Genomic DNA, 22,710 nt, shown 5'->3' with positions numbered 1-22,710 from the left:
TCCCGAAGGCAGGCAATCAAAGCCATGTCATCTGCATACTTAATGAGGGAGAGGTCACTGCTGTTGCACTGTATTTCGTTTGTATAGAGAAAAGCAAAGGGAATAATACGCATCCTTGAGGAACAAGAGAGTCAGGGAGGCAGTTCTTAATACAGACTCACTGGGGTCGGTCTCTCAAAAATTCCCTGGCGAGGACACCACTGACTTTCAGATCACGAAGGTGCCCTAGGAGGAGGTGTGGCTGAACGGTGTTGAAGGCTGAGGAGAAATCCATGAAAAGAATACGAGCGTGAGTGTTGGGTTTGTCCAGATGACTGTAAATGTTGTTTAGGACGGTGAGTGTGGCGTCCTCCACCACTCTGTTGGTTTGGTAGGCAAATTGTCTTGGGTCCAGTGATCCTGCTACCTGGGTGGGTCAGTTTATTGCGTATAAGGCACTCCATACATCGGCGTCTTTGAGATTCGGCGTCCGTGACATGAGTCTCCTTGGTGTGGTCGCTCGAATCGGCCCACGTTGGCGTTCATTTCAGCCGATTCAAATGTGTAATCCGCCATTCGAGTTGGCCATATTAAGTAGCCGGACTTCATTTACCGACGCGAGTCGGGCAGTCGGTGCGGTGTGGACCCGCCTTAAGGCATGCGTACCGCACATTCTGGAGACTGGAGGGGAATCAGCGATACAGATGTCAGATTGTAGGAAGTAAACGTGAGAAGAACTATTATAGTTTTGATGACTCGCACACATTTAATTTCACTCCATATCATACGTTAGATCCGCGTTATCATGAGGAACTCGACTTCATAAACACCTTCTTTTAAAATCCAACCCGTATCTTAAATCAAAATAATTTCGAAATATTGAATCAGCGCTGTCACCGCAGGAGGAGGAGACGGCCGACTGCATGTAATACAGGATACAACCAATACCCTCCATTAGATCAATGCAGAACACAGTGGGAATAACTAAATAGTCTCCTTATTTACTGTACATATGTCATCAACACAAACACAGCCATTAAGCCATCGTATACTTGTTACACATTATCCTCGTTTTTAAACAACCAGGGCGCAGAGGAAATGCGCTATAATGTGTGCCACGCTCGTGCGCTCAGTCGTGGAGCGTGGAGAGCGCAACTTTCCCGAACTTCAGGAGGCAGACTCTACCACCCGGCAAAGGTGGTAGAGTCCCCAGCATGATGAGCCCGAGCCACGGCCCCCTGCCCAACTGGAGGGGTATCAACAGGGCGCAAGAATCCGTGAGGATGTCATGCTGCGTTTGTAAGATAAGGAAGACAACAATGTTCATTTTTAACGTATTCTTACACAGTGCGCGTTTGCTGTAGCTCATCTGCAACGTTGTTGATGGCGGTGATTGTGTCTCGCTGAAGTTGCAGGACAGCATCAGTGAGCACCCGACCGCTTGATGTGCCATGCGCCCGGGGTGCACTGCTGCTTTGCGCCGGACCCGGACGCTGTGCCGAGGGCCCGCCACCGTCACCCTCCGCTGAGCCCAACGCTGCAGACTCTGGAAGGACAGAAACGATTTAACGTTTTGTTTTATATATAATAAAAGTTTAAAAACTTGTTTACCCTTATCCCTCTGGTCTCAGTCGCGTCTGTGTCTCCCTCCTTTTCAGACACAATCCCCATCAAAGTCGCATCAAAATCAAACTTCCTCAAATACTCAAGCGATACATTGAATACATGTTGGTAAAGGAGCAGAAAGATGTAATTTACCTTCAGATCAGACCACTTTTTCGTAAGTTCCGCCACCGTCCGCTCCATCCCACTGACGCCGTGGACAGCAGCAGCAATGTGTTGCCACTCACACTGCTTCTTTTTATTCGTGATCCTTTCATGTTCATGGCAGCAAATAGAAAACTAGGTTGATAATTCTGATGTGAAAAGATATTCAGAGTCTTAATCATTGTGCCACTCTACACCGTGCTTCATCCCAACCAACATGGCTACCCTTCTTCCCCTCCACACAGAGGACGTGGCATGGTCGTGGGCTTTCTCAAGGTCGGCTGCAAGAAGTTATTTCTGCTTGTGAGTCACCCATTTTCTGTCAGTCTCTTAATTCTCATCTATAATTCCACATTGTTCACAGATTTCCTGTCTGTCTGAAGTTTCTCAGTTGTGTAGGTGTGCAATTGTATCTCCTCCACAGGACCAACAGGGTGTGCACATCGAGGCAGAGCCACTGTGTGTTTTGGATTTCTACATAGCAGAGAACCTGCAGCGACATGGCTATGGGCTGGAACTGTTTGACTTCATGTTGGAGGTGAAGCGCTCCTCTCTGTGGGCAGGTTGCTAGAACCCGTCTCAGTGTAGGGAGGTGTTGTTGCAGTCACATCTTCAGGATCTTTCGTTCATAGCATGGTAGTCTTGGTGTGTTATTTTTTGCCAAAATACATCTAGTAATTTCAGTGACTACATGTTTTACCAGTGAGGACGTGTTTTACCAGTGACAACATGTTTTACCAGTAACAACATTTTCTACCAGGGATGAAATGTTTTACCAGGGAGGACGTGTTTTACCAGGGAGGATGTGTTTTACCAAATAAGGACGTTTTTTTTACCAATGAAGACGTGTTTTACCAATGAGGACATGTTTTACCAGTGATGACGCGTTTTACCGGTGATGACGCGTTTTACCAGTGAGGACATGTTTTACCAGTGATGACGCGTTTTACCAGTGATGACGCGTTTTACCAGCGATGACGCGTTTTACCAGTGAGGACATGTTTTACCAGTGATGACGCGTTTTACCAGTGAGGACATGTTTTACCAGTTAGGACGTGTTTTACCAGTGACTACATGTTTTACCAGTGACTACATGTTTTACCAGGGAGGACATGTTTTACCAGTGAGAATGTGTTTTACAAGGAAGGACATGTTTTACCAGTGACTACGTGTTTTACCAGTGATGACGCGTTTTACCAGTGAGGACATGTTTTACCAGTGATGACGCGTTTTACCAGTGAGGACATGTTTTACCAGTTAGGACGTGTTTTACCAGTGACGACATGTTTTTCCAGTGACGACATGTTTTACCAGTGACTACATGTTTTACCAGTGACTACATGTTTTACCACTGAGGACATGTTTTACCAGGGAGGACGTGTTTTACCAGGGAGGACATGTTTTACCAGTGAGAACGTGTTTTACAAGGAAGGACATGTTTTACCAGAGACGACATGTTTTACCAGTGACTACGTGTTTTACCAGTGACTACGTGTTTTACCAGGGAGGACGTGTTTTACCAGTGAGGACGTGTTTTAGCAGGGAGGACGTGTTTTACCAGTGAGGACGTGTTTTAGCAGGGAGGACATGTTTTACCAATGACTACATGTTTTACCAGTGAGGACGTGTTTTACCAGTGAGGACGTGTTTTACCAGTGACTGCATGTTTTCCTAGTGACTGCATGTTTTACCAACGACTACATAGTTTACCAATGAGGACATGTTTTACCAGTAACTATGTGGTTTACCAGTGACGACATGGTTTACCAGTGACTGCGTGTTTTCCTAGTGACTGCATGTTTACCAGTGAGGACATGTTTTACTAGGGAGGACATGTTTTACCAGTGACTAAATATTTTACCTGTGACTACATGCTTTACCAGTGAGGACATGTTTTACCACTCACTACATGTTTTCTTTTCCTCTACTGTAGCACAAGAATTTACAACCAGCCCTGTTGGCTTATGACCGCCCCTCGCCCAAATTCATTTCTTTCCTGGCAAAGCACTACTGCTTAACACCAAGTGTTCCTCAGGTAAGTTCCTTTACTATCACATAGTGTTTATGTAGGTGTGTGTGTCTGTGTATGTGTGTGTGTGTAAGATAAGACACGGCAGTATTACCAACCCAAGGTGTTCAAGGATATGTTCACTGTTTTTTTAAGCTTCTCAGCTGCCGTAGTCTGAGCCCCGATCACACAGAGACGGTCATAACAGGGCAAAACAAAATTCCCCTTGGCAAAGCTCATTGAGCAAAAACAGGTGCTGGTCCTGTGTAGTGGGGGAGTGACATCATCCTTAAATTGTTAGTGTTCTTTTTTTTTAAAATTTTGTTCAAGGTACTTTGACATACTTTAATGTAAAATACTGAAGTACTTCTTACGCATCTGGTAATCATGACAATGACACTACGACACTGACTCAGTTGGTCTATCGTTTGTCTTTTTATGTCTTTTTTGGAACATGGAAACAGATAGTTTTAGTAGATCTTTAGGTTTTCAGGCCAGGGCTCCAGACTAACTTTTTGCATTGGTAGCACTGGTGCGCCTAACTTTTTTTTTTTAGGTGCACCAGCACAAAATTTAGGTGCACCCACATTATTCATGCATCGCCTTTAACGCCAAAAAGTCACCTTTTCATCGCTCTCCTTTTACATAATGACACCCCCCTTATGGCCTAGGTTAACTGCAGCACTATCAGCACCCAGAGCAACCGTTTTCTCCAGCCAATCTGCACACTGATGTCCAAGCACAGCAAATGCTTGCTTTGTGGCACAATAAAAAGATCATACAGGTCACTAGCCTATAGATTGCAAATGGAAAACAGTTTATGTGATCTTAGCCTAGCCTACTTATATTTTTACTTAGGCTATTCATTTTTAATAATATTAGGAATAGGCTACTATACAATTTCCTAGTCATGATCTCTCATGCTGTAATGTGGGCCTTCAAACACTGTGCGTGTCCATGCTCCACCTCGACATGTCCCTTTAACCTTTCCGCAAAATGCGGCAGTAGACAATAACGCACTCCTTCGTAGAGACGTCTGTGTCGCCGTCAATCATGAATGACGTGTACGTGGCGTTTCCAACCTCAGCAGTTGTCTTGTTCTTAAGTGTGTCGGCATTTTTTTCATCAGAGTAATTTCGGACTTAAATTTAGTGAACGGCAACTCCTCCTTTGCAATATTGTATGCGGCGTTGACTTTTATAATCATTTCAGATTCCTCAGCGGACCTGATCGATACAGCCTGACGCTGAAATGCAGCTGGATGAGGGGCCACTTTATTAACACACTTATCATGGACATATTGCACTTTTTCAACGTCTCGATGCGAAATGTTGTTGACTCTTCCACAAACGCACTATTACCGGCCAAATTCTGACCGCACTTCCGACAATAAATGCAGTGCATTGAATCCCTTTGTTTATCGTACATCAGCCAGGGAAATTGCTTCAACCAGTCCTGTCTGAAGGCATATTTTTGGGCTTTTTAATTAGTCTCGGGGCGAGGCTTTCTGCCTCTCTTCATTTTCGAAGAAAATCGAAGCGCTCAGGAGTACCTGCTCAGCTCGCTCGCATTTTTCGAACTGACACAATTTACAGCAGTGAAAAGGACCACAGCCAATCAGAGGCAAGGACCCGCCCGAGCTCTGTCTCTTATTGGTTTGGACCACGATACCATCAGGAGAACACAAAGAGATGCTGCGCTTCTGATTTTTTTTTTTCATCCGAGCAGCGTTAGGTGCACCAGTGCGACCTACAATTTTTTTCAGTCGCACTCCTAAAAATGTTGGTCACATTTGCGACCAAAATGGTCGCACTCTGGAGCCCTGCAGGCATACATGCACGTCACGTGCTGTACACCTCTACTTAACATGCGTATGCCGTTTAATTAGACTCAACCTGTGCACATAAAAACCAGGTGATGTTCTAAACAGTGCAAGAAAAACACAATGCATGGTTACGTGAGTGACTTGTTTCTGGTGATGCGTCTCAGTCTGATCGGTGCCTAAAAAGGCTGTTTCATCAATGAATATTGTGACTTGAAAAAATACAAAAGCTAGTAATGACACCTTTGAGCTTATATTTGGTACTGCCTGAAAGAGACTAGTGGCGTTCCTGTTTGTGGTTGCTTGCCTTTATAATGTCAATAGCCACAGGTAGCTCACTGCTAACTATGCTTGTTGACCACCTCAGTGAATTTTACTTTAACTTTTTCGTCTGTCCAGGCCAATAACTTTGTGGTGTTTGAAGGCTTCTTCCTCAACAGATCAGGTAATGTTTTCCCTCCTAGGATCCCATGGCTTTGGTTTTAAATGTTGTGAACTGTGTAATTGTTTTTCTATTGTTGTTATTATGGTTGTGGTTGAGCATTGAGGTCTAGGCAAGTGGGTGGCTTCAAACAACATTTATACCACTGGCATTGAAAGAGCTGGGCATTCAGTAGGTTTGTTCGTTCGCAAGATTTAAAAAATTAAAAACAACCTCTGTATAGCAGTATCTAATATGACGGTATAGCGGTGATGGGCTCAACCATCTAATATGGCGGTATGGGCGTGATGCGGTTGTTGCTGCAGCCCTAAGCAGTACATTACAGTAAAGGAAAGGAGGAGCTAGTACATGGACAACTGGAATAAATGAGTGTTGAAATGCTTTTATTCCATTTCCAAAATCTTTTGTTTCACCAAACTCTCCCAGACTTGCCATCCTCCCCTCTGATGGATCAGAGGATGTACAGCTTTTTGTAAGGAATCTTTGATCTTTTGTTTTGTCATACATCCCAGCATCTTGTCCCCCTAACTTTGTCCCAGATCTAGATCCATATATGTATGATGCTTGTGCTCTCACTTGTTTTCTCCCTCATAATTTGTTAGCCAGTGTTCGGTCCTCTTTCCAATCATCTGTATTAATCTACCTATACAGGTGCAATATATGTCATGTATTGTGTTTCATGTCATATATTGAACCAAGATGGCCACTACCCGTAGACCACCAGAACCTCCACAGACCCCCTTACTGACAGCACAATACCCTGCCTTGTTCCTGACCCTCCAATGTCTCAAAATTTGTGTGATGATTTATTAAATGTGCTCTGTGTGACTAGGGTTGGGCATCGTTTGAATTTTAACGATTTTGATTACGATTCCTTGTTTCGATTCCGGTTCCAAACGATTCTCGATTCCGATTCTTTTAAGAGGCAGGGTAAAAAAGGTTTAGGATATTTTAAATGAGCTAGCTAACCAACGGTCTTTCTGAATGAAATAGTCTGACCTTCTTCATCAATTTTAATTCTATGAACTTTTTACTTTTTATGAACTTTACTATGAATTTCTCACAGGGCTGTTTTCAAGTACAATATAAATATCAAATCTATGAATTTGAATAAAAATATAAATTATGAATACATTTTCACAGGGGTACACTTTCCTCAAGAGAGCTTTATTTTTGAAAACCTCATGAAAACACTTTACAGTGTATGATGCTGCAGGGACTTTAACATGTTACCGTGCTCCCACTGATGGGCTAACCTGGTGCAGAATAGCAAATAAACAATAAGAAACAACTTGTAAAACCTTCCTTTTGTTGCACCGACATCTTCCCCTTTGCCGCTAAGGTGAATGGAGTAGGCTCAGCACATTGCAGAGTCATGGAGTCACCAGCCTGGCTAACGTTAGCGATCTCAGGTCGTAAATTGTCTATAAAAAAATACGTCGGCTAATTTATTAGCTGCTTCAATGTTGGCGCAAGACATATTATTTATTGTTTAACTTTCCGGATTCGGACTGCGGTTCAGTCACTGCTGTGCCACGCTGGGGGTCGGACCCGGAGCCAGAGGAAGACGCAGCGGAGGACGGTCAGCGCGTCAAAGACGGGGCACACATTTATTTCTACTCCATGAACTCGGAGGAGGTGCTTTTTCATGTCCGTAGTGCACCCTCCTATGCACAAAATAATCTTGTCGCAAGTGCATTTTACCAAGATTTCGTTGTTTTTAGAAAAGTGAAGCCACACTTTGGACCGCCGACGCATGCTAACCATGCTCGACTCGCTCGGTTATGCAAACACTTCCGGTGGACGCTTCTTCGTTGGTGTTCAGCGGCTTCTTCTTCTCCGTTCGGCGGACTGGCAACAAACCGCATAAACAAACTAGTGCGGGCATTTAGGAACCGAAAAAATAATCGAAATTCAAACATCTTCCTAACGGTTCCGGAACCGGACGTTAGGAACCGGTTCCTATTTGGAACCGGATCTCGGTGCCCAACCCTATGTGTGACACCAATCCACCACATGGATTTAATCCTTGTCCAGGAGATAGGTAGCCTCTTCACAGGCTTGTAATGCATGTCTGGCATCACCTCAGCAGTCGTTCTGTAACTCAACACAACAGAAAAGTAATTAAGGTTTAAAGATAAAAGAGCAGAGTATCTAAAAGCAACAAAGTAGTTGTGAAAATGCCGTATTCACACCAAATGCAAGGCAAATTTTGGCATTGCATTAGTTTCACATGCTTGACTGCGGAATAATTTGTGTTTATTTGTGTCACCCGCCCTAGATGAATCAGTCACAGCTGAAATCACCACTAGTGCTGCTTCGTACACGTTGAAGCCCCAGATCCACCAGGAAACCAAAGCCCCCCTATCTGGGTTCATGACATCATAGTGTTTCCCACAGAATCGGATTCTATTTGTGGTGGTATCCACGCCGGGGGAGGCTACCATTGATTGATTCTTAAATCAATTATTAAATAATACCACTGTATATAAGGTGCTCCACTGTTTTAATTGGCAAGGACCTTGTGATAAATCACTGAAAAATATACAGTGCTCCATCGCCAACACTTTGTGTCAAATAAGTGAGCTCCATTGCTCCACTTTAAGTGACAGCTCCACAGCCTACTTGTAGCAAAGTTTGAAAACTTAAAATCTATATGTGGCAATCAATGTTGATATTCTAGTGCAGCGGTACTCAATAGGCGGCCCCCGGGCCGCATCCGGCCCGCCGGCCACCTATTTGTGGCCCCGCAACTATTATTTCTTCAGTATGTGTTTTGGTTGGGTCAACACGTGTATCGGGACCTGTCTCCATGCCAACAGACAGCCTGTTATTGGGCGAGCATTTTTAAGTTTCACTTTCGTTTTTGAAGCCGTTCGCATATTGCCACTTTGCCAGAGTAGGAGCATAGATTGCGCACGGGAAAAAAGATTACATGAAAATGGCGTGTTCCGAGTTCTCTGCCTTAAGAAAGGTGGACAGTTAAAATCGCCATTTTAAAGAAGAATGGACTGAAAAGTTTGCATTCATTCGTCCTCCAACCAGCACAAGACCCATGTGCTTAATATGCCAGGAGACTATCTGTGATGAAGATTTCCAATTTGAAAACGGCATTATGAGACAAAAGCATACACATTTTGAAGAAACATATCCTCAAAATTCAGAGGTAAGAACAACAAAAAGAAATGCACTAAATACAGTATATCACATGTGACCTGACCGACCTCAATAAATGGACCTTTGAGTCATTGAAAAACATCTTTGTGGCCCTGTGTAAAAAATGTACACATTGGTCAACTTACTTCACTTTGTTTAGTCCAGAAGCTTAAATGTGTGCCTTCAATAGTCTTTGTGCTTTAGGCTCAAAAGTGGTCCAGTCTTCTAGTGATCTTCTGTAGATGTGATGGAGGCATGCACAGTGCCAGTAGGGGGTGTGGTCTCAATAGCCATGCACTAAGCAGTGTGCTCTGTGCATGTGGTTGAGGAATGGCATGGATATTCAAGTGTATTTGAATGGCATCTGTTTGTTTTAGTCAAGATCATGCATCACCGAGCACCTCCCGGTAAAATTATGAACTCGGACAGGACACTCTTTGGTTTCTTGGTGCATCTGTGAATGTCCATTTAAGATGGAGACCTTAGAAATTGCTGCAGTGACCCATAGCAGCCTCCAGCCCCACTGCTGCATTTTTCTATTCGCCATCGATTTTTGTCAATCTGCAAAGATTTTAAAATGAAGCAGTTGATTTCTCACCTCAGACATTATCAGAAGTGAATTTAATCATGAAATGGCATACGTAAATGTATAAGCTATAGAAACAGAAATGTAGTTGAAGCACCTGCTAGCATCATAATTAGACTAACATTAGCGTCGTAATAACGTAATAATTAATTATTTTGTAGTAACCGTGGTGTGAGATTGAGGCTAGTCACCATTTGTTTACTTGTGTCAAAGCCCATCATCATCATGTCACAGCCCATCTAAGTGTGTTCTGCTCCCCAGCAGCCCAGCTGAGGAAGGTTCCTGCAAGAAAGCAAGACGGAGAGATCAAACCCTACTCTTTAATGGAGAGAGAAGGTAAACGTTTTTTCGCATGGTTCAGTCCCGCCCCTTCAGGTGTCCGGCCTAGATGTCCCCCACGGGACCTGATTTAGACTATATATGTACAAAAGTAAACATGGACAAATCATTTATTGATTCAATCTGAATTGTTCCCTGAAATCCACATCTGATGTTCAACAGATGTGTCAGCTCCAGGGGGCTATTGCACAAAAGCAGAATTTAGATATCAGACTCGCAGCAGCAGAGAGGGAGCTACGGGGGCTCACAGTCTGGTTATTGGACCTGAAGGTCCTAAAATGATGCGATGAACCTTTGCTGAACAATATGAACAGCTTCATGAACACTATTATAACTGTTACAATGATGATAATGTAGAATTTAATAAAATGCTTATAGGCTGATTGAATGTAAAATAATGCTCACAGTGTTTAAATAATAACTGTATATAACTGAATAACTGTAATGAACAGTGGCTGAGATACAGGATCAGATTAATAGATCCTGTGTGTTAGCCTGGTCTGGAGCAGGCTAGCTCCACAGGATAAATCTCCATGTGAACTTATTCCATAACATTGTAACGCGCAGCCTTGTTCTGGGCTGAACATTAACTCTCCAAGGGGTTCATGGAAAAATAGACTTCATGTAAAAATTAAACAAACGAAACGCCACCGTGGTGCAATTTAACGTAAAGATCCACGTCACTTTTAATTTAGACGGGCTTTCCCAGCTCGGCCGCTCGGAGCGCAAAAATGATCACCAAAATAAATTAATTACATACAAGGCACGCAAAAAACCCCGGTCTTTACACTTTGTAAATTAAGTAAATAACCCCCCCCAAACGAAATATCACTTATTGAACCGAATGGTTCACGATAAATATGTCCCCAAGTCACAAACTTTCCGATACTCAGGAACAATACAACGCTGAGCGGCTCGTGCGCCGGAGGAAAAACAAACAAACAAAAGGAGTCAGTCTCACCCCGTTTACCCGCGGTCCTTTCTGTCAGTCCACCGGGCACAGAGTCAACCAGGAGGGAAACTCAACTGGCTTCCGCCAGACCAGGAGGGAAACTCGACTGGACTCCGCCGGACCAGGAGGGAAACTCTACTGGCGGCTCCGTATGCTTAGTCCGTGTCTCGGCTCCGTCCGATACAACGCAGTCTAAGTTACACCGCTCTCCCCTCTACCGCCAGCCGTCCACCATCTCCTCCGACCCTCACCAGGTGTCCTCCCCTACCTGGTCCACGTCACATCCTCCCTTTATCCCCTCGGCCCACAAATTTTGCTATTCTTATTTTTAATAATTTCAAGGCACCCACACTACCCATTTAGTTTCCAGACTACATCTCACATCAGGCAACCAAGTGCACTTTTCTTTTAAACCTTTGTTTGCACACTGTACATTTTATTTCATGTCAAGGTGACGCTGTCACAACATGTTACATGCTTTCATGCAACCGTATCATGGCTAATTTCATCCAGGATGACTGGGAAATCCTGTCTTAATCCCCTATCTAGGTTTTGTGCAATAGTCCCCAGAAAGTCTCAGTGTGTAAGAGGTTTGTCGTTGTATCATCCAGTTTAGTGTAAAACCATTCAGTGGACTACATCTCTGGTCTCACACAACATACGTCTCCAACACAGCTGTTAGCCTGCTAGCTAACTTAGCTAGGTATGTCACCAACACGGCTGTTAGCTCGTCGTGCTAGCTAGCTAGCAAACGTTATCTTAGCTGATGTGTTTTATCCAGCGACTCGTTTTATCAGCAGGAAGAGAAGGAGTGAGACCTGTTGTTAGTGTGAGTAAGGTTACATCCTGGTACTTACACACAAAGAGACCTCTTACCTCCCTGTTGGTGGAAACTCTTTACAAGGACGATTTACAGTCTGAGACTTCAACAGTTAGAACACAGCATGAGACTTTATTAGTGTTGGGGTACTAGCAGTAGCAGATTTTGTTATTGATCATTATAAATATCAATACAAATATTGATATCAATAGGATTATTAATAAAACAGGGCAAAACCCTGAAATCAGGGAAAAGATAACAAAACCTTGACTCGGCCTCATCATAAAGGAGTTTACACAACTACAATAATTATTAATAATTGTCATTTGAGTACAAACCGTTGAAGAAATTGTGAATTATTTGCAGAGAAGAGGTTAACATCATTCATTCGTATACAACATTAATAACCACAGCAGTATGTTTAAAAAGGGTTTATTAACAAACACTAAGTCTAAGTGGCCTATCTAACTAAATACTATACGAGATCTATGATGACTTTTCATCACTAACAAATGAACAAAGTTACACACTTAACTATACATAACATCAAATAGAAAACATCCTCATATTCAGTTCTTATATCCTAAGATATGCCTAGATAGTTACCAGTCCTTGAAGAAGTTGCTGTCTTCAGATTCCTGTGAAGGAAAGTTGCTGTCCTTGGAGTTGTGGATGGAGGAATTTCTAGTGAGATGCGTCTCGACTAGGAATTCTTGCCTTTGTTGCAGAAGCAGGCTCCAACAGCCAGCTTGTTGGCTGTTTTGATGGCTGCTTGGGGACTTCAGACCTGTGTTCAGATCCAAATCCCAGGAGAAAGGGGGGGAGAAACCCAGTTGGTCTGCTCAGTAGGAAGCAAACTTCCACTGCAGTTGACCAATTACAATGGAATCTGGAGTTTGCAGGTAAGTGTCACTGAAAGTGACCAGTGACGAAACTAACGCGTTACGTTACACGAAAAAAGTAATTGGAGTACTCTAACGTGTTACAAAGTAATGCGTTACCCACAACACTGGGTCTAACACAGGCTAAAACCCATGATGTCATCACGGTCTAATGTAGTCTAAAACTCATGATGTCATCACAGTCTAATATGGTCTAAGTTCCAGTGTTGGGTATAGTTACTTTGGAAAGTAGTTAATTAGGTTACAACATTACCATCAATTAAAAGTAATCAGTTACGTTACAGCGTTACCTGTGAAGAAAAGTAACGTGTTAGAGTACTCATGCATTACCAAAAATGAAAAGCCGTTTGCAGCGCCTCGCACATGCTGCAACTTAACTGACACACACACAGCCTCCTTTAAATGCACCGACAAGTTGTGACAATGATGAATAACGTCAGTCATACCACCAAATGAACTCTGCAGGATAACAATTAAGACAGTTGGATCATTCCATGTGAAAACAGCCAATATCGGGGTAACATGTACATGGTACCTCTCAGATTTTGCTGAAAAGCGGTGAAAATATGCCTTATGTTACCAAACGAGGGAATCTGAAGTTTCAGGTCAATATCTCAAACGGTTTGCCCGTGGCGTCCATTTGAATTTCAAGTGACACACCCCTTTTTGACACATTGGAATTTCACATTTTATTTGTAGGCATTTTTGGAGGCCTGTAACTATAACTAATAGTGATAGAAGGCTGAACATTGCTCTGTTAGTTCATTGTAATGTGTACTACAAAATTCTGATTTCAGAATCAACATTCCTTACTGTTTGGGTGAGAGGTGGGTCACCAAAGTCCAATTTTTTTTGATGGCCAAAATTATTTTTCACTTTTTGGGTGCTCCTAGCACCACGATTAATGATCATATTTATTCTAAACAGGATTATTTGTTATATTTGGGACCTTTGCTCTTGCCAAAATGAATTTGAAGGGTATGGTACCACTGGTGGGGGTTTTATGGGGGTCCAAAAACCCTCCCGGGCAGAGGTGACTCTTTTGGAACCCCATATTTGGACCCCCAAATGACCACGTGGGCACTTGATGATCCTAATGGGATTTATACCAGATAAAGATACATATTTGTTCTTTCTTTTAATGAAATAAAATCTTTGACTATGAAGCTCCATCATATGAATTTTATTGGTCAAAATGCACCATTTTGGAAAATTTTCCCAGAAGTCTGGAATGTAGATCAGGGAGAATTTAGTGATGATAAAGCATGAAAATAGTGGAAATCACTTAATATTATGCTCAGTAATGACAAAAAATTAAATATTAAGACTGCTGACCATTAGTTTCCTGAAAATCACAAATTAACTCCTTATCCACGATGATGCCTGTGACACATGCAAAGGTGGTTTAAGACACTTATATCCACATAATGGCTGTGTCTTAAACCACCTTAAATGGTTTCAGCAATCAGACTCCAAGCCGTTTTGGTCATTGTTCAGACATGTATTTGAAACAAGCCACTTGTTATCAGATTCAATTTAGGCCTTTAGTAGATCTTCTAGACTGAAAGAAGTCAGTCCAAGTTTGTATGTGCATATGAATAGTTGTGTATAAAGATGGCAGAATCTGATCAATGCACTGTTGGTATTTTTCTGAATGAAGTTTGTCATAAGAGAACTTACTGCAGAAAAAAAGGGACTCTCCTTGTAGAAAGTTTGTCTTCTGATGAAAAGAGACTCCTGGAGTGGCGAAGTGGTGTTTCACTGAAAAATGGGGATACCATATGTTTTCACCATGAAAAGGCTTTCCTGACAAGATATGAAAGTTTGCAGAAAGCTTGCTGTGACCCGTATCGCCAGCACAAAACATTACGCAAAAGTAAGTACTTACTTTTTAAAATACGCAGATTTCCTTCTCATCATTTGCCTGTTTTCATGTTGAACAATGGTATTTTTTCAGGCCCTCTTGGTGTTATTGGATTTATTGTATTTCCAAAGACTTATCAATATTTTTCTGTCTTTCAGATAACCTGAGGATGGTAGATGAAGCCAAGGCCACAAGCTTAAAAGCAAAGCCTGGGCAGAAGATTTGCAACAACTGCAATAACATTTTGTTGCAGAAGACAGAGGCTAATGAACCAACAACATCAATCGCAAACGATGAGGAATTTGAATGCAATGTCATGAACCACCAGTCCCTGTATTCAAGTTATGTGGGTCTAGGTTGTTCGCCTGTAAAACTTGTAGCTGTCGAGAGGCGAACTGGATACGGAAAACGTAAATTGCAAGACATTCACTCAGCTGCAAAAGCTAAAGTTGCACTTGTGTTGGATGTACCCATCTCAAGTTTATCTGAATCAGAAACTGAGTGCAATAGATGTAAAGAATGGGAGACACTCAAATTGCTGATTAAAGAGAAATGTGTGATTGCTACCTGACGAGAAAGAACAAAACTTGTTACATTAGCTCCTGAAAGTTGGAGTGTTCGCCGGGCTGCAGAGGAATTTGGTGTCACCAGGTGGGTGGCTGCACAAGCTAAATAAATGAGGGAGGAAAAAGGAATCCTTTCGGAAGCCCAAGTGAAAAAGGGCCACGGGCTTTCAAAAGAACTGGTTAACCATGTTCTTAACTTTTATCAATCTGATGACTATTCAAGGATGTGCCCTGGGGAAAAGGATTTTGTATCCATAAAGCTGAATGGAGAAAAAGTTCAAATGCAAAAGAGGCTTCTCCTCGTCAACCTTAGAGAACTCTACTTAGCTTTTAAGGAACATGCAAATGAAAGAATTAGTTTCTCCAAGTTCTGTGAACTTCGGCCAAAATGGTGTCTGCCAGTGAGCAGTTCAGGGATGCATTCGGTTTGTTTATGCGAGTTGCATCAAAACGTTAAATTACTCGTCAATTCAATTCCAATTCAAGGAGATTATAAGGACTTATTACAGCAATTGGTCTGCCATACAGATGACAGGGACTGCATGATCCATCTTTGTGATTCATGTCCAGGAAAGGAAGGGTTAGAAGCTTACTTAAATTACCTATTTGAGCTAAATGACTTCGATGTTGATGATGTTGTCTCCTACAAACAGTGGGTGCACACTGATAGGGCGACTTTAGTGTCTGTACAAAATTCAATTTGATAATTTGCGACACCATTTCATTATGAAAGCACAAGCTTCTTTTCTGAGATTACTGAAGGATGACCTTGCATCAGATACAGCAGTTATTCTCTTGGATTTTGCAGAAAATTACAATTTTATCGTCCAAGATGCTGTGCAAGGTCATCACTGGGATAACAGCCAGGCAACCCTTCATCCATTCGCTGTCTACTATAAAGATGCACAGGGACTGCAGTGTCTCAGCCTGTCTGTAATTTCGGACAGCCTCAAGCATGACACAACTGCCGTTCATTGTTTCCTCAAGTTTGCTGCCTCATCCAGGTCAGGTCATCCCAAATTTGCAAAAAGTGATTTATTTTAGCGATGGAGCAGCATCTCAATATAAAAATTGTAAGAACTTCTCCAACCTTTGCCATCACATGCAGGATTTTAACATCCCTGCCGAATGGCAATTTTTTTGCATGGGAAAAGCACATGCGATGGAATCGGCGGAACTGTCAAGCGACTTGCAGCACGAGCAAGTCTGCAGGCCACTGATGCAAACCACATTCTCACACCAATGGAGATGTTTCAGTGGGCAAAAGAAAACATTAAGAACATTACATTCTTCTTTGTTAGTGCAGAAGATATTAAGAAACACAAGGGGCCCTAGTTTCGTGGCGCGGTGCAGGGCGGCGCAGGATGGCGGAGCCGGCGCAATGCAAGTTTCCAACCGCGCAGCCTTGCGCACCGTCAGTTTGGCAGTTTGGTGGATTGCCTGTGCCAAGATGGGTGTGGCGGCGCAGCAGGGGGAGGCGTCACAGATTCAGCTTGGCGTAGCGGAAGTTTCGTGGCAAAAAGCCTCGCCGAGACTGCGCTGAAAGCTCGCCAGCTCCAACCTGGTCTACTTTCGGCGCAAGGCGTAAATAAAGTCCATTCATTCAATGCGAATCACAGCTGGCGGAGTGGAAGTTTGGCTGGCGGCGCGCAGTGCGCACACGTCACCGAGACCTCACAGGCAGGTTTCCACAGTTCCAGGCACATTTAAATGCAATAAATAATCACAACAAACACTATTTAATGCAACTAATTGAATCAACACGGGAATTTATATCTATATAGATTGTCCCGTCACATCTGACGTCGGATCAAAGGCGGATGGCACGCGTAACGCAAACTCAGCCTCTCGGACCAAAACATCTCCCTCTCTCTCCCCTGTTTTTTTATAATATCGGCATTGTTATTATTATGATACGCGCGCACAGAGCGTGATGCGCGTGGTGGGAGCAGCGGCGCTGCTTCTGTCATCGGGTTGTCGAGTGACGGAACTTGCACTGAACCTCCCCTAACACATTAAAGGAGAGGAGAGAGGAGCTCATTTGATTGGTGAAGATCTGAATCGGCTGTATTAATCCCAGTCCACGCCTCGTCTCCTCCTCGTCTCCCATTCACGCCTTCTTCTCCTCCCTCTTTCCCACTTGCGCGGGTGGGCGAGACGGGAGGTGTGCCTGTGCGAGCCTGCGCGGTGCACAAAACTTGCAAAGTCCAGGCGGACACACCCCGTCGGCGAGGCGCAGGTGCGCTGAAAGCTGACTGCGCCTGGTCTACGAAACTAGGGCCCAAGGAAACATACGAATTGGAGAGACGTTACACCTCGGCCAAAACAATCAGTGGAACACGATCGCATCATTGCTTTCTACCAATTTCCAAAAATAAGATACGGATGAAAAGAATATCACAGGATACAATATTCACAGATGTCGATGCAGGACAACAATCGTATTCAGAACAGTTGGATACAGAACACCCGGAGGCAGAACACTCGCAGTCAGATCAGCCACAAAACTACATTTTCCAGCCAGGAAAATACATTGCCTGTATCTATGATGATGACTGGTTCATTGGAAACATTGTTGAACGTTCAGATGAACATGGTGACATTTTTGTGAAATTCATGAAGCGTGTCAACAACATCCTCACATGGCCATCGGACCAAACACAGATCCCCTGTTGGGTGTCATTCCAACATGTTATTTGTTGTGCCAGGCATCTATGGACGCAGTGCTCGTCAATACAAACTTGACCAAAAAGACCATGACAAAATTATGTCACTGCTTCCACAATTTCTAGGATAATAGTTAAAGACACTATTCAATTTCATTTTCAATTCAATTTTATTTGGAGAGTGACAGGGGCAGGAAAAACTCCCTTTTATTTGTGTTCTTACACTATGTAACATTCTTGTTATTTAGTTCTTTAAAAGTTTGATGGCGGGTCTCTTTCATGGGGGATAAGGGGTTAAGCTGTGACAGTCTCAGTATTTAATTGTTTGCCATCACTGAGCATAATACTAAGTGATTTCCACTATTTTCATGCTTTATCATCACTAAATTCTCCCTGATCTGCATTCCAGGCTTCTGGGGAAAATGTCCAAAATGGTGCATTTTGACGAATAAAATTCATATGATGGAGCTTCATAGTCAAAGATTTTATTTCATTAAAAGAAAGAACAAATATGTATCTTTATCTGGTATAGAATAAATAAATCCCATTAGGATCATCAAGTGCCCACGTGGTCATTTGGGGGTCCAAATATGGGGTTCCAAAAGAGTCACGTCTGCCCGGGAGTGTTTTTGGACCCCCATAAAACCCCCACCAGTGGTACCATCCTCTTCAAATTAATTTTGACAAGAGCAAAGGTCCCAAATATAACAAATAATCCTGTTTAGAATAAATATGATCATTAATCGTGGTGCTAGGAGCACCCAAAAAGTGAAAAATTATTTTGTCCGTCGAAATTCTTTTTGACTTTGGTGACCCACCTCTCACCCAAACAGTATGGAATGTTGATTCCATACTGTTTGTCTGACAAAAAGCAGGCTGCAGTCGGGATTTTCCTTTCCGTATCCGGAGAAACTCTTAAAATAACGGATTACTTTTTTTTTTTAAATAACGAAGTTACTGATTGCTTGACGCACGAAACTAACGTGTTACGTTACACGTTACACGAAAAAAGTAATTAGAGTACTCTAACGAGTTACTTTGTAACGCGTTACCCACAACACTGGGTCTAACACAGTCTAAAACCCATGATGTCATCACAGTCTAACGCGGTCTAAAACAGTCTAAAACCCATGATGTCATCATGGTCTAACGTGGACAGACACGGTCCCGTGTACTATTCATGTGCAGTGTGTACACTCACTGGCCACTATATTAGGTACACCTGTCCAACTGCTCGTTAACGCAAATTCCTAATCAGCCAATCACATGGCAGCAACTCAATGCATTTAGGCATGTAGACATGGTCAAGACGATCTGCTGCAGTTCAAACCGAGCATCAGAATGGGGAAGAAAGGTGATTTAAGTGACTTTGAACGTGGCATGGTTGTTGGTGCCAGACGGGCTGGTCTGAGTATTTCAGAAACTGCTGATCTACTGGGATTTTCACGCACAACCACTACTTCCTATTTCCAGCAGGATAACGCGCCATGTCATAAAGCGCAAATCATCTCAGACTGGTTTCTTGAACATGACAATGAGTTCACTGTACTCAAATGGCCTCCACAGTCACCAGATCTCAATCCAATAGAGCACCTTTGGGATGTGGTGGAACGGGAGATTAGCATCATGGATGTGCAGCCGACAAATCTGCAGCAACTGCGTGATGCTATCATGTCAATATGGACCAAACTCTCTGAGGAATGTTTCCAGTACCTTGTTGAATCTATGCCATGAAGGATTAAGGCAGTTCTGAAGGCAAAAGGGGGTCCAACCCGGTACTAGCAAGGTGTAACTAATAAAGTGGCCGGTGAGTGTATAAATACTCCATATATACTTTTTTTCCTGTCCAGTGGTCCGTCAGGAGCAGCAGGCTCGTCCCTGGCCGTTTGCTCCTCCTCACTCCCCCCAGCGCTCGGCATCCTCCCAGTGCTCCCACTCCCTGAGCGTGGGATCCTCCCCCAGCAGGGGGCCCCCAAGAGCTGCCCCAGTTTCTGCCCCTGGGGGCAACATGAACCAGACCCCACAGTCCCCTCTCATCGAGCGCTGCAGGGCAAGACGCACCAGGTAAGAAAAAAAAAAAAACATATTCAGTCCTCTGACTGGCTTTACAAGTCTCTGTCTGTGTGCTGCTGTAAACACATTCATCATAAACACAGTGGTTGGAAGGCAATGACACAGCAAAAAAGGTACACCCAAAAACCATGGTAAAGGGGAGAGCAGGTGCCGCAAGTCTCTTTGGTCCCTGACTGGTCTCTGCACAAGTCCCTGGGAGGTCCCAGATAAGACCCACTGAGACTGAATTGTAGAATGTTTCCGGTTCCTTATGAAACTGGCGGGCCAACACTGTCAAAGTAATTAAGGGGGAACTACAGGCTGTTGACCTTTTAACAGTCTGTAACCATTGACGACCAATGTTTAACTGTTAACTTTAAGTATGACGGAGTGGAGCAGCTCGTAAGATAAGAACATGGACACACATCAGTGATGGTAGATCCATTAATTAACAAGTGAGAACATAAAGAACAGCTGTATACACATTAGGGATGCAACAATACAGTTAGCCAACGGTTCAATACGTACCTCTGTTCTTGGGTACGTTTTCGGTTCTGTTTTGGTACACATTTTGGGCGCAAGGAGAAAAGAAATTGCTATTTATAGATTCAAAAAGTATTTCTTTATTTTGCTTATGAGCTAAGGATTTTCGTGAACACATGCTGTGAAATACAAGGATGGAAATGTGAAATTTTATTGCAAAACCGAAAATATCTCAATTCACAAGTGAGTATTGAACTGTGCATGGCGTACCGTACGGTTCAATATTATATTGAGAAGCGTTGCATCCCTAATACACGTACACACACCATGGCCCATTTTCTCCAAGACACTGTGTCATTAGAAAGTGCCACCAAGTTGAACTGCAACCTTCTCCCACACATGATGGGTGTCGTCTCTTTGACGAAGGCCCATCCACACGGAAATGTCTTGCGCGTTTGGGCAGGGTGAAAAAGAAAAACATGCTGCCCCCCCCAACCTTTAGTGTTTTTTCATGTAGACGGCAAATACGCATGTAATGATGTCATCGCCTCGACCCTCTCGCCTGAGTTCTTCCTCTGCAACGTCTCAACAACAACAATGCCGGCCTACATGCTTGTGATCGTGCTGCAGCAGATATTCTGCTCCTCTGTACAATGCCGTATTAGGGCCACTATACTGTACATAAAAAAAAGGGGGGGGGGGGGTCGTGGCGAGCGATCACCGAGCAGTTTTTTTTAAATTATCCCGGTAATTTGTCTGCGTGAGAAACACTACATGTGGCATGTGCTGCTTTGTCCTCTGACAATGTAAACAGACTGGTCTGTCTCAGTAACGGGCTGAATGTAAAGGAGGACTAAGCTGAATTGTTGTTCTATGGAGTGAAAAGGATTTATCATTCTGACTTCACAGCAGAATATTTCCTTGTTCTTTTTTCCATATTTGCATGTTCTATTAGTATCTACCTTTTTGAAATGTTCTGTTAGTGCATAAGAAATATGCCTTTTTCAAGCTGACAGTTCATTTTGATGGCCTTGATGGTTTCTTTGGAAATCTGTAGTTCACATGAGAGAATCTGTGCTTAAAGTTAAAAAAGCTGCTATTTAACAATAGTATTATAATACTTCCTTTTGTGTTGATTCTACATAAATTCCATCATTTTACATTTAAATATCCATTATAACATACTTTATTCTTAAGAAGAAAGAAAGCGATTAATTGCGATTAATTAGTTAATTTTTTTTAATCGATTGACAGCACTATATTATAGTGACCTAATTTATTAGGTATTGTAATTCAAGTGTGTTAAAGTATTAGGCACATTTTTAATTCAACTGTATTTGTTGAAATAAATAATTTTTTGCTGCTTCATCCCAAGTACGACTAGAGGGAGCTCACGCATGTACCACAGTTTGAGAACCAGTGCACTAAATGATCAATTAGTTCTCTGAGGCCATCAGAACTTCACCAGGCTCATAGCTCTGACACATGACACCTGTTTCTGCCTCTGTGATGTTTCCTCGAATGACGATTACGACAGAGTGAAAAAGCTGAAGTACTATAGCAGTAGAGATGACATCACACAGGAGCAGCTGTGATTGGTTGGGAGATGTATCTGTCTTTCTGACTGTCTGATCACCTGATCTGACAGTGACATCGTAGCAACAGGAACATCACAGAGTCTGGACCAGAGGGATGCTACATTCCTCTCATTACTCACTAACTGCCTCTCTCTCCTACTGAGTTGTTCTACTTTCTAAACAGTGTGTGTGTGTGTGTGTGTGTGTGTCTGTCTCTCTCCCTCTCTCTTTCCCTTCCCCTTCTGTTTTTGTACTCCCATTCCATGTAATGGATATTCTTGTACCCATATGATGTCCACTGTCTCCTCATTGTGTGGTACTACTTGGACAGTTCCCTTAATAGATCCCATCTGGGCTTCCGTTGACCTGATTGCCAGTGCTGCCTCCTCCCTTTGAAGGAACAGCTGCAGGCTTTTACATGTTTTTGTGACGTGCACACTAGTAGCCTGGTTTTGAGTCTTACTCGGTTTTTGATGAAAATATGGATGTGGTGTTTATCCGGGTTCTTCATAGTCCTGTTGTCCTGTACATGATCAGTACAATTTCCAGGCCTGCAGTTTTCAACATTTCAGCCACCGCCTGAGCCCGTGTCTCCAGAGGGGTGACCCTTTGTTTTGTGTTCGTCCCACCTATTGTTTTTAAATGTGCTATATAAATAAAGTAACTTAATTTGACTTGACTATGCATTACAATTTCATATCCACCACTTCATTGACAAACTACATTGTG

The 22,710-nt window shown here is 43.0% G+C and overlaps 1 protein-coding gene and 1 long non-coding RNA gene across 9 annotated transcripts in view; both read left to right on the top strand.

Moving 5' to 3' along the window:
- The window catches only part of LOC311027569, a 224,310-nt gene that overhangs the window by 38,903 nt on the left and 162,697 nt on the right, over nucleotides 1–22,710 (top strand). The window lies entirely within an intron of this gene.
- atat1 (alpha tubulin acetyltransferase 1) overlaps nucleotides 1–22,710 on the top strand; it is a 49,920-nt gene that overhangs the window by 16,156 nt on the left and 11,054 nt on the right. For 3 of the 8 annotated variants that reach the window (XM_084031607.1, XM_084031602.1, XM_084031600.1), the window contains exons 4-9: nucleotides 1,992–2,049; nucleotides 2,171–2,284; nucleotides 3,680–3,781; nucleotides 5,976–6,021; nucleotides 10,022–10,096; nucleotides 19,720–19,933. In XM_084031607.1, the coding sequence (XP_083887733.1) occupies nucleotides 1,992–2,049; nucleotides 2,171–2,284; nucleotides 3,680–3,781; nucleotides 5,976–6,021; nucleotides 10,022–10,096; nucleotides 19,720–19,933 (609 nt within the window). Of the gene's footprint in view, nucleotides 1–1,991; nucleotides 2,050–2,170; nucleotides 2,285–3,679; nucleotides 3,782–5,975; nucleotides 6,022–6,444; nucleotides 6,491–10,021; nucleotides 10,097–19,719; nucleotides 19,934–22,710 lie in introns of all 8 variants that reach the window. The other 5 variants (XM_084031603.1, XM_084031606.1, XM_084031604.1 and 2 more) reach the window with 4 other exon arrangements.

This window comes from Eutrigla gurnardus (assembly GCF_963514095.1).
Source record: "Eutrigla gurnardus genome assembly, chromosome: 17".
Taxonomy (NCBI): Eukaryota; Metazoa; Chordata; class Actinopteri; order Perciformes; family Triglidae; genus Eutrigla; species Eutrigla gurnardus.
The sequence above is the reverse complement of the archived record's forward strand: the minus strand, read 5'-3'. Positions and strand labels throughout refer to the sequence as shown.